The sequence below is a fragment of the Acipenser ruthenus genome, chromosome 10 (genome assembly GCF_902713425.1).
Source record: "Acipenser ruthenus chromosome 10, fAciRut3.2 maternal haplotype, whole genome shotgun sequence".
NCBI lineage: Eukaryota > Metazoa > Chordata > Actinopteri > Acipenseriformes > Acipenseridae > Acipenser > Acipenser ruthenus.
Window position 1 is genome coordinate 18,857,657 of NC_081198.1, and position 16,577 is coordinate 18,874,233.

General features: G+C 39.0%; 1 protein-coding gene across 2 annotated transcripts in view; it reads left to right on the forward strand.

Moving 5' to 3' along the window:
• The window catches only part of LOC117406186 (voltage-dependent R-type calcium channel subunit alpha-1E), a 156,322-nt gene that overhangs the window by 57,393 nt on the left and 82,352 nt on the right, over positions 1 to 16,577 (forward strand). For both annotated transcript variants that reach the window (XM_059031925.1, XM_059031924.1), the window contains exons 3-6: positions 4,191 to 4,294; positions 4,535 to 4,693; positions 5,877 to 6,076; positions 15,688 to 15,791. In XM_059031925.1, the coding sequence (XP_058887908.1) occupies positions 4,191 to 4,294; positions 4,535 to 4,693; positions 5,877 to 6,076; positions 15,688 to 15,791 (567 nt within the window). The remainder of the gene's footprint in view (positions 1 to 4,190; positions 4,295 to 4,534; positions 4,694 to 5,876; positions 6,077 to 15,687; positions 15,792 to 16,577) is intronic.

The window sequence follows — 16,577 nt, forward strand, 5'->3', positions numbered from 1 at the left end:
AGGGATTAAGATTAGGGTTAGGGTTAGGGTTCAGGTTTCCGGTTGGGAATCGGGGTTAGGTTTAGGGCTGGGAATAGGGTTTAGGGATAATGGTTAGGTTAATAGTTAGGGTAGCATTTTACTATGTCCATTTGTCAAGAATATGAGAAATACAGTCTTTGTGAAATATGCAGAGCACAATTTAATCCAATTGAACGTGTGTGTGTGTGTGTGTGTGTGTGTGTGTGTGTGTGTATGTGTGGGGATGTGGGTGTGTGTACATGCGTGGGCTTATATCATATTCATGCCAAGATCCTCCAAGGTTTTGTATTCTTCAGTTTGCAAACACATACTGACTGATATATATATATATATATATATATATATATATATATATATATATATATATATATATATATATATATATATACACATAAATATTATACTGTTGCTTTATTCAAGGCCTCTTTCAAGCAGACTGACAGTTGTGCCGAATCATGTGGTGGTAATGTTGTAACACATGTCAAGCTCAGACCACTGGTCAGACGGTTGGATTACTGTACAATCACATGCATTTTGACTTTGTAAAATGGTCCAGTTAAATATGGTATGTACTCCTTTGCCATACAGGGTCTTGTGCCCACGTCATCCTTTTATTTGTTCTTTATTTTACACCCCATAAATAGGTTTCTAGAATGGTTACTGTCAAGACTGGCGGAACATCCAATGTGATACCGGACTTAACAGGAATCAAACACCCCTAATTTTCATTTTCTGCTTGATTTTCCTTCCACACACAATTACAGTCAGAAGTCAGAGGGTTACGGTGTGTAGAAAATGTCTGATTTTGGAATTTCGTGAGGTTTTAATGGATTGCACAGCGTTCATGCCTGTGTTCGTGTGGCAGCGTCTGCGATTAGGGGCGCTTGAACTCTGGACCCCCACAGTGAGACTACATAGTGATGGGAAATGCTTGATCTTTATTCAGACTCTTGCTACTTGGCAGTTCCAGCTGTGCAGATTCTTGTACAGTAATACAAGATGAGTTAAGATTCCATGTAGCTATTTAACAGTAATTATCCCTAATTATTATTGAGTACAGGTCAGAATATTGTATTGCACTTCCTGGGTCATTTCACCTCAGCAGTGTCTTCTGGGTCAAAGTATTATACTTAGTCCCTGTGTAAATCAACATTTCACGGGATGCGCGGAAACCGTGAAATTAGCCCAATACCACAATTATCACAATATTCTTTAGAAAGAAAAATTTATTATTTCATAATTATTATTTGTATTTCACCTTAATGAAACTGTACAGCTCTGCTGTGTGCCTACGTGTACTATTCGCCATGCACATAGTGCTGTGCACTGATTATGTCATATGACTATATGCAATCTAGGCGGGAAATTAAAATACTACACACCGTAAACAAGAAAATGGATGTCTCTAGAAAGGCTAAAAATGTGTCTGCAGCAGATCATGTAAAGCAGTATCCAGCAGGAGTTTTACACAGCGATGGAGGGAAGCTTCTCTGTACGTCCTGCAACGTTACTGTAGTGCACTACCGAGAATCGGCTGTTGACAGGCATTTAGATTCAAGTATTCATCGAAAGAGAAAGGCAGAAATTCAGAGCAGTACTGCGACTGCTTTACTTGCAAAGAAACAAACAACGGTGACTTCCATGTTCCAAAAGTCCACTGAAAACCGTGAAGCACGAAACACATTAAATTTTGACCTGACAGAGGCGTTTGTTTGCGCAAATATCCCTCTTGAAAAATTGGACAACCAAAAGTTACGTAAATTCTTCAGACTGAGCGTAGCAAATGGTGGAGTGATTCCTTCATCAGCCCAGCTGAGACATGAATACTTACTTAAAGTTGCCGAGTATCACAAGCAGGAGATTATGGAATTGATAAAACAGTCTTGTTGCTTGTCAGTGGTCACTGACGAGTCGACTGATGCCCAGGGTCAGTATGGGTTACACATTATTTGTTTTGCAAGACCTAAATGGTGAACATGCATCTGACGTACTAGAACTGAAAGCTGTCCTTGCAGATACACTTTACCTACAGGCTGTTAATTACAACACCGTTTCACAAACTATTATAAAGTGCTTGAATAACTTTGACATTGATTTTGATGATGTCAGTGCATTTATCTCTATATCTGATGTTTTTAAAAAAAAAAAAAAAAATAATCTGTACACATAATTTACCTGTGTTCATTCTGCGAAATACGATACTTTACCCGTGACACTAGTGTGAATTTTAAAGAACATTTCCTCGATTTTCAAGGCCTTAATTATACTGGCTGAAAGCATGTCAGTCAAGAGGGGAAGCAGCTGACTGGTTTACTATAACACATGTTTTTTTTTTTGTTAGACCTATATAAATGAATGGATGTGCATGGCAGAGATATTTTATGGAACTGTTTTCGGTCACGCTTTATTTTAAGGGCCGTTTTTTTAACTTTATTAACTGTTAACGAACATTGTTAATTTGTAGCAAGGGTTAGGGTTAGGGTTAGGGGTAATAAAAACCTGATTTAATTTGCTAAACATTACTACAGTAACAATTTGAACTGATTTCAAGCATATGACCGGGTATTGATCATTCACAGGGCTCTGGTGTTTGATTGATCATCCATAGGGCTTTGGTGTTTGCAGTTTTAGCTGGCCTATTATATATTATTAACTAACAGTTAACAGAAAATAAATAATGTACATTAACATGTTTATTACCTGTTTGTTAACAGTTAATAAACAAAAAAACAGCCCTTAAAATAAAGTGTCACCCTATTAGATGTGTATTTATATTACTGTACATATTTATTATTTTATATTTTTAAGTAAGTCTTCACATTGTGTTATATGACTCCATGAAGGAGTTGAAAACCACAAGTGTTCATATTTGAGAGTTGTAAAGTTGACAAAAGTAAATTGTTAAAATAGGGCAGAATATTACATTTCCTGTATGTTCTGTTAATTGACCCTACGTCCTGTAGATCACCTCAAAGGGGAACCAGTCGGTCCGGAGGGGCTATGGAATGAATAAGTGATGTATTGTAGGACATCATCCTTGGCAGCTTGATGCAGAGTAAATGCTGTGAGCAAATTTAAAATCTAACCCATTCTAGAATGGTCCTGCTCTTTTCTAGATGTGTTCATTCTAGAACCAATAGAAAGTTTAAATCAATCAACCTATTTACAAATGATCATTTCATGAATGCGAAGTACCATGCTTTTGTAATATTGTCTTGCAGATGATGGTCTACCTAAAGTCCAGTCCCAGTCACTGAGCAGTTATTTCAAATTTCACTGTGTTTGCCTGAGCACAGCAGAGCACTGCTGTGAATAACAAGTGTGTGGAAGCATGAGGAAACTTGTAGGATATGATTCATTATTCATTGCCAGGAAAAACCTATTTTTTAAGATAAACTGTTTTTTGTAGCTGCCCTCGTGTTCTTTCTTTGTACTGTGCTCGGTAGAGCCAGAGGCTTTTTTTAAGCAACATATGTCAAGCGTTGCGGTCGGTGTACACAGGGTTACATACCTGCCATTGATCTGGAAACCGCCTGTAGATCTAGCAGCATTAGTTATTCTGAAATGTTTATGAAAAAAGTTTCCATAGCGATCGTGGTGGGGAAAATCTCATTTCAGTGAACTTTAAGAACATAAGAACATAAGAAAAGTTTGAGAACGAGAAAAGGCATCATTGCTCATCTCTTCTTAACACATCATTTTCCCCTACTGGGGGGAACTCATTATAGATGGTCTTGGTTCATTATCTTCCCTGTGCTTTACCATGACTTCTTTCATTGAACTGAACTTCAATTTTATTGTATTGCTTGTATATATTAAAAACACAATGGAAAGAGGCGTGCAAGTTGACCTTTTTATTTCTGGCAAAATTAGTTTTCAAAATGTTCCTTTTTGAAGTTAAAATAGTGTTGGTGAATCCGCCCCTTTCAATAATCCTTCTCACTACCCTGTGCTCAAGCAAATGTCCTTCGCAGTAAAGGATTGGCACAAAGCAATGAAAAGGTGAAGATGAGAGATCAACCATGGTCTTTGGAAACTCTTAGAAATGAGCAGGATTAAAAACTGTTGCTCCAACCTGTTTCTATCCAAACGGTGTTACTGTCATAGTGTTCTGCACACATGTGTGTTTCATGTGGTTCACGAGTGTGTGTGTGTGTGTCTGACTGCAGGATCCTGGCGTACGCTGGTGCTTACATCAACACACGTGTGGACTTGAAGACACTGAGAGCAGTCAGAGTGCTTCGGCCACTCAAACTCGTCTCAGGCATTCCCAGTAAGTATATCCGTTATGACGTCATGTCTGTAGAAAACAATGTTGGCTCATTCCCAACTCTATGGGTTATGCTTTCTCTATTTGTGGTTGATGACACATAAACCATGTGAGATGGAGAAAGGGCTTCAGGTGTTGAGAGCTCATGCTTTAACAGTTAACAGTTTCTGAGCTGTACATTGCATTCCAAAGTTGACTTGCAGTGAAAGCAGAGTGACAGTGGTGTGTTGCCTCTTGTTCCAGGTCTACAGATCGTGCTGAAGTCCATAATGAAAGCCATGATTCCTCTGCTGCAGATCGGGCTGCTCCTGTTCTTCGCCATTCTCATGTTTGCAATCATTGGCCTGGAGTTCTACAGTGGCAAGTTGCACCGGACTTGCGGCCTTCGGGCCAACCTGACAGGTGAGCGATCAGACATGCTGTAATTAAAATTGTAATCCTAAGGATTTTATTAATGTTCTAGAAGCACTAGCAATTTCATCACTAGTCCTCCTTTTTTCTGTTGAATGTATTTATGATTCTGGCACCTAAACCCTTCATGTGCTGTAGTTCAAACACTACTGCTGTAAATCTAATACTGAAATGTAAAAAAACAAAACAAGTGAAGAACAAAAGAACTCATAAAAAGAGGGGCTTGTAATAATATGAATAAAGCCAGTAGGATGTAAGGAGATTGATTCAAAAGCATCAGTTAGCACCTTCATTTAAAACATGTATAAACCGCCATAGAATGCCACCATGGTCCAGGGAAACAAATCAAGGGATATTTTACGCATCCTACTGAGGGGGTCTTCTACGTAATTGCCAATCACCAATGGATGGCAGCCATGATGTGGTCATGTGTCTATTTGGTTTCCTGATGGTAGAGGTAATTGTCTTTATACTCAGCACACAACTGTATTCTATGATCCTCTAGGTCAGGGCTCCCCAACCAAGGTCCTGGGGACCCCATGTGTCTTCTGGTTTTCATTCCAACTGGGCTCATAATTACTTAACTAGACCCTTAATTGAACTAATAATTTGCTTAATTGGACCTTTTTAATTGTTCTCAGATCCTAAAAAGTTGCAGAGTTCAAGTTACTTATAATAAGTTGTAGCTAACTTGAAATCTGCAGCTGTTTAAGACAGGGGTGCCCAACCCTGGTCCCGGAGGGCCAGTGTCCTCCTGGCTTTTGTTCCAACTGTCCCCTAAATTACTTAATTGGACCAATCAAGTACTTATTAGAAGCTTAATTGGAACAAAAACCAGGAGGGATACTGGCTCTCCAGGACTAGGATTGGGCACCCCTAATTAAGAGCTGAAAACAAGTAAAAAAGTCTAATTAAGCAGATTATTAGTTATTAAGGGTTGAGTTATGTAATTGAGAGCTCAGTTGGAAAAGAAAACCAGAAGACACATGGGGTCCCCAGGACCAGGGATGGGAAGCCCAGCTCTAGATAATGTTTGATTGTGGCTATCATACAGTGTCAAGGCCTTGTATCTCCTGAGCTGGTGACTTCAGGGTTATGTAAACATGCTAATGCTGTTCCATCAGAGATCCCTTGGAGATGCTTGTTTTTGATCTCTAGTTGTTGTTTTTTTAAGATTTGAAAGATTTTGAAGCCCTTGATGAGTCGGAGTTGGACTTCCCCTGCCGAGACAAAGGCTGTCCCGAGAACTATGAATGCAATAAGCCCTGGATCGGTCCTAACAACGGGATCACGCAGTTTGATAACATCCTGTTTGCTTTGCTGACTGTCTTCCAATGCATCACTATGGAGGGCTGGTCCACAGTCCTCTACAATGTAAGTTACCTGCATCTTCACTGGAGCAACTCACAGTTGTTTGTATTGTATAGATGTTCTCAGATTGTCTTTACCACTGCACTAAAACATATAGTTCAATAGATGGCTTAATTCAATATATTGTGGATTACCAAATATAGTGTATAATACATGTATTCAACAGTGGGCCCTATGCACTAATCTTTATTTAGCTCCATCAGTACTAAATAGCTTTTTTTTTTTTAATCCCACTTATTACTAATTGAACTGTCCAAGGTTGGTTTCACAAAACCCGATTATCACTAACCTTGAATTACTTAATGTTTCCTTTGGTACTTTGCAAAAAAAGATCTATTCCGCTTCTAAGTTTCTTCTAGATAAAATATCTCTCGAAAAGCGGTCCTATTGTAAGTGACTCTGCATAGTTCACCCCCTGTCAGCTCTTGTGAATAACATCGTTAGCACTGCTGTCTTCAGTTGGCAGGTACGTCTGAAATGAATCACAGGAGTCAGGCTGTGATTTCATGCCAGTGATTTACTACATTCATGTTATGGTAGGCTCTCTGCTCCGCCCTATCAGTTGTAATTTAATCACAATTAGAAGATGCTTCTCAATCACACTTTCTATGTTTTCTTTTGTCAGACCATTTCGATTTGATGTTCCGTGTCATCTGGCTTGCTGAGCTGTTAAGTGGATCTATATGATTTATAAAATCTTTAACTCACTTTTAGCAGAGACTGCACACAGGAACAAAAACCCCTTCCGGTAGTCCATAGCCACCTCTATACACCCACTGGCCACTTGATTAGAACCCTCCATATTAAATTAAAAACACAACAATGGTTCCTACAAAAGCCTTGCTGTCCCCCTATGAGGTTTCCACATGATTTCCAGGGATTGGGTAAAAGCCAAACAAAACAAGAGTAACCCATTTGCCACTCCACTACAGTATTTCTCTTTTGCACAACCCTACTAGAACATTACATTTCCAGAGGGTAACTGCTATATCTCTTGTAGGGGCATTTAAATGTGTTTTAAGAAGCAGTCATTTACTACTTCCACCATTTCCAGCTCTGTTGCTTCACAATCTGTGGGGTTGTTCCAGTCGATACCTGGGAAGTTGAAGTCCCCCATGATTATGGCGTCCCCTTCCTTGCATGCATCTCTAATGTTGTTGTATAAAGGGGAGCTATTGTTGGTATGCATGTTTGGCTGCCTGTAGCACACTCCTAATATGAATCTTTTTTTTCAGTTACAATGGTTAAACACAGGTTTTGGGTCGCCATATGTCCATTGGTTTTGCCTCTATGTTGTCCCTAATGTACAGGGTGATTAGAAAGTAAGTTTACCACATCAATGATATGGTGTTTTGATGTGGTAAACTTACTTTCTAATCACCCTGTAAAACACAGCCCGTCCTCCTCTTCTGTCTTACCTGTCCCTCCTAAACAGCATAAACTCACTTGAGGTAACCCAAGTTTCCATAATGCCAATGTCACCGTAATTTTCTGCAGCTACTGTAGCTTCTAACTCTCGTGGTTTGTTTTTAATACTTCTTTAAACACAGACATTTTAAAATGTTACTGTTGTTGCTTGTCATGACTTGCCTAGTCTTCAGCTCTTTACTTGTTTCTCCCTGTGTTCTAGCAGTCTTGTCCGTTATACCCTGTCCCCCTCTAACCTAGTTTAAACAGTTCCTCACTTCCATGTTTATGTCCTGACCTAGTGTAGGACATTTGTACTAGTGCAGTTTGTGGTGGAAGGTTTCCCAATATTGGATGTACCTGAGCCCCTCTTGCTTGCATCATACTTTGAGCCATTCATTCATGTTTTTGATTTGCCTTTGTGTGTGTGGCCCTGCACGTGGTACTATGAGTATTTCAGAAAAGACAGCTGTGGAGGTTCTGCTTTTGATATTGCCACTAGCTCCATGAATCTATCTCACAAAACCTTTGGGCTTTTCCTACGTCACTGGTTCCAGCATGGATGATGATTACGGGTTCTCCCCGGCTCTGGCCAGCAACTTGTCAACCCTCAATGTGACGTCTTTGACCTTGGTACCCGGGAGGCAGCAGACTATGTGAGCCTGCGGATCACGGTTGCACACCAGCCTCTCAATATTTCTGATAATTGAGTTTCCTACTACTACCATTCCTCTCTTCTGGTTCTGTTGAGTAGCAGTGCTAGCTTGTTGTGTTACCTTGTCCTTGTCGGATGTCCCTTTAATGTTCACCATGGGGGATGCATTTTGTGTTGTGGTATGTTGCATTTGTGTGCTTAGGTTTGCTGGCACTTCCCTTGATAGCACATTCTGCTCTGTGATATGGTGTTGCACAGTGTTTAAGGTGTCTGGATCTGCGGGGGTGCGTACTTCTTGGAGATTTGGAGTTCTTGGACTGCCTCGTAGGATTGGATCTTTTTTCCCTTCCTCTTCTGCATACTTGAACATATCGTCTGTCTGATAATGGCATGGAGCTCCCTCTTAGTGGTGTACATACCTCTCTGAGTAGTTGATTTGCCAAAATGTTCGACCTCCACTATGTTGGCAAATTGTTCCTCCAAAGCAGTGACTCGGCTCCTGAGGTGTAGAATATAGCAGCATCTGATACACATGCATTCTCGTTTGGGGGCTCAGAGGATGCACATTTTGCAACAAATGCATTTCACCAGTGCTGGTTCCATGTTCAAAGGATTCCTGATTGATTCCCTTTAGTCTTACTGCCCTTCAGTCATAGAAAAGTCTGGGTCTGTAAAGTTCTTCTCAAGTTGATATCTATATTTGAATTTGCTCTAGGTATTTAATTTTTTGTTTGATATGTTGATGCTGTTCAGGAATTTGAAGCTTAAACTCAAGGCTCTAAAATCAGACCGTGTTGTTTTGTAGTGTTTGGTGGAGTGCTATGACAAAGGACCTGGGCACAGATGTCTTGAGGCACACTGATTGTAGTTTTATGCATTTTAGAGACTAAATGGTGTCCTTCAGACTGTCAAGCCAATCAACTCTTTTCACCTGCTGAACCTAAGCAGCAGATGTTATGAAGCTACAGGACCTTGGGAGCTAGAGGCTAGGCGGTTCTCCGCATCCCACACCTGACCAACAAGGGTCATGCTGCATGATCCAAACCCAAGCCAATGAGTCTCCAGCCAGACGCTGCAAATCAGTATGACTGATGATATAACCAGCAGGCAGTGCCTTTACTGGATGACAACACATCAAAGTGACATCTCCGTAAACTCTGAGAGATTTCAATAAGTAGAAAAAGTGAGGGTTTTTTTTTATACAAGAACATTATAAGGAAGTTTAACTGTAAAAGGGTTTCTAAGGGTTATATATATGAAGGCGTACTATTATAGTGTGAAAAATGATAAATGTATTTTACGCCTACAGTCCCATCTGTCTTGCCTTGGAGCAAACAGTAAAAGGAGTTATAATAATGACTATTGAAAAGATGTGAGTCAACTAACAAGCATGGATTGTGACGGCACACAGAACACAGCAACCCTCCTCGAGCGCTTCAGTGGGCTGTGCATCTTGTGTGCCGTGTCGCTGTCAGGCAGGAGGGGGTGTTTCTGTGGCTTCGGGTGGAACAATAATTAAGGCAGTTTATTCAGTGAGGCTCTGTGTTGTGTTAATGTGCAGTTGAGGAACGGGGGCAGACAGAGAGTATGAGGATAAAGAAGAAGAGGAGGAGGAGAAAGGGAAGGAGAGAGATGTTAGGAATTCCAAATATAGGCATTTAACAGATACATTTAACAGATTTGAATAGTACCAGTTTGAACTTGCACAACTGACACAAAATATTCTTATTGAAAAATCGAAAAAAAAAATATTGAAATATATATTTTTTTCTATGTAAAAGAGCCGGGCTGATCTGCATTTGTGGTTATAGAGCATCACACAACACTGCCTGTTACACAAGCACAGCCCAATAAATTAAAACATTAAAGACAGGTTTGAATCTTAAAAAAAATATATCAGAATCTTAAGGATTTACAAAATCACTTGGAATAGGAATGTATACAGAATGTTCCAAGCAGGAGTTACTGATTCATCTTCAGTTATGCATGCCCTGTAATATCTGACATATCTTTTCATTTTGCACACACATCTTACGCAGCAACAGATATATAAAAAATGCCAGTCACTGGTTATTTACTATTCCACAGTGAGCCACGTGTAGCCAATAGTTTGTAAAGTTTTGATGAAAACTGATTGTAATAGCCAGATGGGTTACCCAGAATACCTTTCTCCTCTCTTTTGCTTTTATTCATACTTGAAGAAGTTTTAATTTTGCTCAACCTTCTCCAAATAACCTCTTCTTTTAGAAGCCAGTTAAGGATTAAAACATACACCTCACTCCCACAATCCAAAGAGTGATAGGGGGAGAGAAAGAGATAGAGAGTGAATGAGAGTGAGAAGAGAAGGGATTCAAGAGGAGATGGAGGGAAAAAGAAAGGAATGAAGGAAGAGGAGATGAGTGGGAAAGACAAGGAGGGAGCGAGGAGAAGAGGAAGTGATAGAAAGAGGAGAGGGGAAGCTGCTGTTTCCTCTGCAGCTCTTGGAGATGGTTCAGACCACATGGGGTGAAAACAGCAGGTGTTTTCAGATGCCCTTCAGCAACTTTACCCAGGATATACCATGTTGGTATAAAATCTGTAGGCTGCAGACTCAGTTACCGCAGTGTAGAAATTGAAACAGCCCAACACAAAATAATCTGCAAGTTGAAAGATCTGTGTGATGTTGAAAGGCAGTTTATTATTTTCACTATTATTGTTACTTAACTAAGTACATCAGGGTCTCGTTCACTCCTAAAACATCCTGTCAGATTTCTAACTAGGAATGGGAGTGGGAGAGAGGGAGGAAAGTGTGAAGAGAAAGGAGATGGAGGGAAAGACTGTACATGATAAATAATAAAAAAACATGAACACACCTTTCTTTCTCTACTTTCCAAAAAATAAAAAATTACAAGTGAAATAGTCTCTCAAGCTTGAAAAAACAGGAGGCGGTGAGCAATAGCTGCTGGTGTGGTGGGAGTAGCTGAAGTGGGTTCACAATATATCAAGTCATCTGCTCAGAGAGACAGAGCTCAGGGAAGATCAAGGGCAGAATGCCAGACAATCATCCTTATCACAGTGGTGTTTCCATAATGTAATTAAACCCATAACCAGCCTGGTTTGAATAGACAGGGCTTTGGCACTCCTGGGTTGAATATATACACCTGTGTGCCTCTGTGTGTTTGGTTCTGTTGATCGCTGTTACTTTCTGGCCCAAAATATGTTGTTGTTACAGAGACCCAACCTATTTTTGTTGATTGCACACTGTCTGCTTCAGTCTTTATCGTCATTACAAGTCAAGAGAAGGTCGTTCATTGGTCTAGTTGTATTGGTATTAACATTTTTTTAGCCAAGGATATTGAAAATATCAGATTATGGGGAGGTAGGGCGGTGTCTGTCCATACAATCATCAGTCTGTGTGTCACACTTATAATTTTGTAGCCAGAAAAATCACTTATCAAATTGTGATTAGACATTTCATTGCTAATTCTTATTCTATTATTCTGTACATACTGTTGATACATGTCACAGTCAGGAGCTTTTAACTCTGATAGCTCTGATTTAGAATTTATGGCCATGGTGGAGGATGTATGTTACTGACATACTTGTTTCAATTTTAATTTGTACTTATTTTAAATACATTTTACAGTATTTTTTAATGCTCTTTGAGCTAAAATATATATATATATATATATATATATATATATTGATACTTGCTTTTACTTGTGAGATACAGTTGTGGAATTGAAAATAATTCATCCTGTTATGTTTGTTGAAGGGATAACTACTGTACAGGGTGCATCGGGTATACAATGAGAGGATAGCATTGGAGATGGAGTCAAAGTCTCTTTACTATAGCTGTCTCCAGATACATGCGATGTGTATTGTAGTTGTAGTAGAGATTATATGTCTGGTGCTTCAGTCTTTTTTAAGGTCCTGGATTTAAAAAAAAAAAAAAAGTCAGACCAAATGAATGATTGTTTGACATCAGACTGCTGTTGCTATGCTGTCAATGGGACTGACTCTTTGTGATATTTGCCTATGCAAACTGTACGTTGTGTTACTGCACAATACTAGGGTTTAGAATCCCAATGAAAATGAGCAGCAGAGATTTCACTTGTCGTGTAGTGCAGTTGTAAAGCTAATTGTAGAATAGAAAAGGTTCAATAAAATGATTATTCTCTTACCCACGTTTCATTTATGTTATTTGGTTACCAATTTTTGGTATTTTTTCTGTTTTTTTTTAATCACATCTTTGAATCTAGAAAAAGAAAGTGAGAATGCAATTCTTAGTCACACCTTCAAGCTTGCACATGTGTGGTAGGTGGGACTAATAATCTAGTCTCACATTGGCTAGGTTTATAACAAAAAAAGAGGTAGCACTTGACCCTGTCTCTTTTTATTTTAGATGGGTTTAAAACAAACTTCTAAGTGCCTTGCCTGTGGGTATCATTTTATGGTAATAAAGGTGTTTACAATGACTTTAGAATTATAATACAGATATATTCAGTGGTTAGGATCAGCAACAGTCTGGAGGTCTGTATATCTCGACTATATAATGTGTTTGTACATTTTATTTAGAAACAAATGTATAAATAGATGTATTGTGTGGGAGGTGTGGCTATTGATGTGTGGCAGGATGACTGTTAGGAAATGCCCTATGAGAATTGCCTAATGAGATTCACCCGCTAGTTTGTTCTCTATTGATCTGATATCTGATGCCTGCCTCCATTCGCAGAACTAATTCAATAGCCAGCTGCATTGAGCTCAGAATTTTTTTAATGTGTTGACATTGTACTGGCTGATCCCACTGAGACACAATGTGCTTTCTTTTTTTCTTTCTTGCTTGCTTGCATGCTTTTTTAACTAATAAATAATAAAAAGTGATCAAGCTTGAAGATTGCATTTATCACACCCTACAACAACAGCAGCAATTCCCATTTCTATAGCGCCTTTCATCACAAGGATCCCAAAGCGCTTCACACTCACACACACACAATTAAACCATTACATTAAAAACTGTCCAATACAGAACTTTATAAATGCGCTTTTAATTGCAGCATTTGAAAAACAAAGATAAACAGCTAGTTTGTAGAAATAGAATAAAATAAATAAATAAAAAAGGTCAAAAGAGAAAATGCAGTTTTGATTTTGAAATAGGAAAACTAAGGTAGAAAAGCTATTTTGTAAAATATGTTTTTAATCTTGACTTAAAAACAGTAGGAGTCCCAGCTTCCCTGACAGAAGAAGGCAGAGCATTCCAGAATTTAGGAGCTTTACAAGAAAAGGCCCTTTCTGAAATGAGCAGTGATTCTACCCCTATTATATCATATCGATGACAATTTTCACGTCAATTAATACTTAAATATTGACACATTTTACATAAACCTGTTTTGTGATACCTTAGTGTGGTCAAACAAGCATGCTACACTGAAAAATTGTTCTACTTTTCAATTAAAGTAAATTAGTTACAAATGGTGAGATTGTGATGAGTCCTTCGGATGAGATGTAAAACCGAGGTCCTATTGCAAGTGACTCTGGAGCAGTTATGATGCATAGTTCACCCACAATTCTCTGTATATAAAAGCATCTGCTAAATGACTAACTAATATGGGCAGTTATCAGACCCAACCATGTTTATGAATTCTTGAAAACACAGCACTGAAGTGATTTATTTCTGTTCAACACTCATGAAAGGATCCTGCTTTGTATTCGTACGCAGGCAATTATATAACCGCATCCATGTCTCTAATGTAATGTGTAGTTGAAGGAACTAATGACAAAGTTTAATACGCAAATTAAACTGTAGGCGTCAGATTGCATTAAACACTATAAGAGCACTTGCACAGGCTCACCTTTAAACGATGTTCCAGTTTGAAACCCTGCTGGAGAACGAGAGAGAGGGAATGATAATGAACATCAAAGACCTGTGATCTCATAATTACAGGCCGCCCACAGTCTGATGGGTCATTCATTTAGCAACTGGGAGCATCGCTAGAGCACTAACCATTGCCTCAATTATTTATTTCTTTACATATTGATGTTTAACAAAGTCAGACGCAATTTACCTTCATTTACCTCCAACAAACCTTGTTATGTTTTACATGATCATAACGCCAAGCAATCCACTATTATTATTATTATTATTATTATTATTAGTAGTAGTAGTAGTAATAGTAGTAATAGTAGTCGTAGTAGTAGTAGCAAACTATAATTTTCCTACAAACTACAACACCAGTCCCAATACTTGTTGACTTGTACAGTCTTCCCTGCAAACAGGTGTTTTCTAGGAGGAAATAAGGAGTGCATTGGAGTTCTTCTCATGCTCTCCCAGTTTGATGAGTCTCTGAGCTCAACAGGGAGTCAGGGAGATGTTTTATGCTGTGTGCTCATGGGATTCATTCCCACCCCTGAATGTACTTCAACCCCAGAGGGGTCTTCAGGGTTCTAGCTGCAGGGCGGCATTCGTGTAAGCCCAACCCTACCAACCTTCCCTGACCTCTAGCTTGTAGGCATACCCCCCAGTCCTTCTCATTGCCAGGGGAGCGTACAAAGGAAGGGGCCCTGCTACACCCCCGAATGTTATCATATCAGTTTTTTATAGCTGAAAATAAAATCTTAAAGTCTAGCAGTTCCTTATTGCAAAACTTTTTTTAAAGTCACCTACTGTACACCTTTTTTAATGTTGAAAAACTGTATCGAATCTTGACTTGGTCACCCGTTTCAGGGAAGGCAACGGTCTTGAGACTCGATCGTAAAAGTGTTTTTTCGCACTTGTTTGCGAGCTACTAGCTTAGCATTGACTTCTTGAGAGTTACTTGGCTTAAGTAGAGCTACTGTTGTTGGCAGTCTACATTTTAACCATCTGTCCATAAGCAATTGTGCTGGGTATGCAAGGTTTGTATCTGGTTGTATTCCTGTATGCCAGCAGTGCCAAGTATGAGTTTTGGATGCTCGCTCTGCTGGATCATTAGATTTTGGATACCTAGGGCTTGATGTAGCATGTTAGAATTCCCAGGATGTTGCAAAGTCTCTGAAATGCTTACAGTTGTACTGTGGTCCATTATCCAAGATAACTTTATTAGGTATGCCATGTCTGGCAAATACAGATTTCAGGTGACGAATCACCGTTTCACTTGACTTGGAATTGGAGTCCAAAATAGTAGGCAGTTTTTTTCCATATATACTTTGTGAATCAAGCCTGGCCAGTGCAGAATTTCTCAACTTTTGCATGGGGGGGGGGGTGTAAAATCAGCCAGACACCTGCAGAGCCAGTTAACAAGAGCAACTTTATTAGTAGGCACAACTTCAATCGCAAGGCTCAATACCGTAATGCACCGAATAAAGTACACTCTAATGTTATCATAGCAGTGTCAACTGTCTGTCATCTTCTGTACAGTACCACAATCAATAACTTTCATTTTCATTAAATAACCCGAAACTTGGTAGAAAATCTGATAAAACTCTAGAATGTATGGGTCATATTAACTGTTAGAAATCACTGGTATTGGTCATCTGTTATTGCCAGCTGACTTATTTGTGATCTGGATTTCTCTTTCTGTTTGTTTTTCTGCAGACCAATGATGCCTTAGGCCCAACCTGGAACTGGCTGTATTTCATCCCTCTGATCATCATCGGATCCTTTTTCGTGCTAAACCTTGTGCTGGGGGTCCTGTCTGGGTGAGTGGATTGGTTCTCAGTGGGGTTTACTCTGATTCAGCCTCTTCAATATAATTGAATTAGGGTTTATCTGGATCTGGTCTCTTCAATGTGATCTCAGTGTGGTTTACCTGGATCCAGTCTCTGCAATGTATTAACATTTTATATATTAACATTTTTTTAGCCAAGGATATTGAAAATATCAGATTATGGGGAGGTAGGGCGGTGTCTGTCCATACAATCATCAGTCTGTGTGTCACACTTATAATTTTGTAGCCAGAAAAATCACTTATCAAATTGTGATTAGACATTTCATTGCTAATTCTTATTCTATTATTCTGTACATACTGTTGATACATGTCACAGTCAGGAGCTTTTAACTCTGATAGCTCTGATTTAGAATTTATGGCCATGGTGGAGGATGTATGTTACTGACATACTTGTTATATATATATATATATATATATATATATATATATATATATATATATATATATATATATTTGATACTTGCTTTTACTTGTGAGATACAGTTGTGGAATTGAAAATAATTCATCCTGTTATGTTTTTTTAAGGGATAACTACTGTACAGGGTGCATCGGGTATACAAGGAGAGGATAGCATTGGAGATGGAGTCAAAGTCTCTTTACTAGTGAGGGAGATAGCTGTCTCCAGATACATGCGATGTGTATTGTTGTTGATCAGATATCAGTCTCTGCAATGTGATCTAAGTGTGGTTTACCTGGATCCAGTCTCTTCAATGTGATCTCAGTGTGGTTTACCTGGATCCAGTCTCTGCAATGTGAT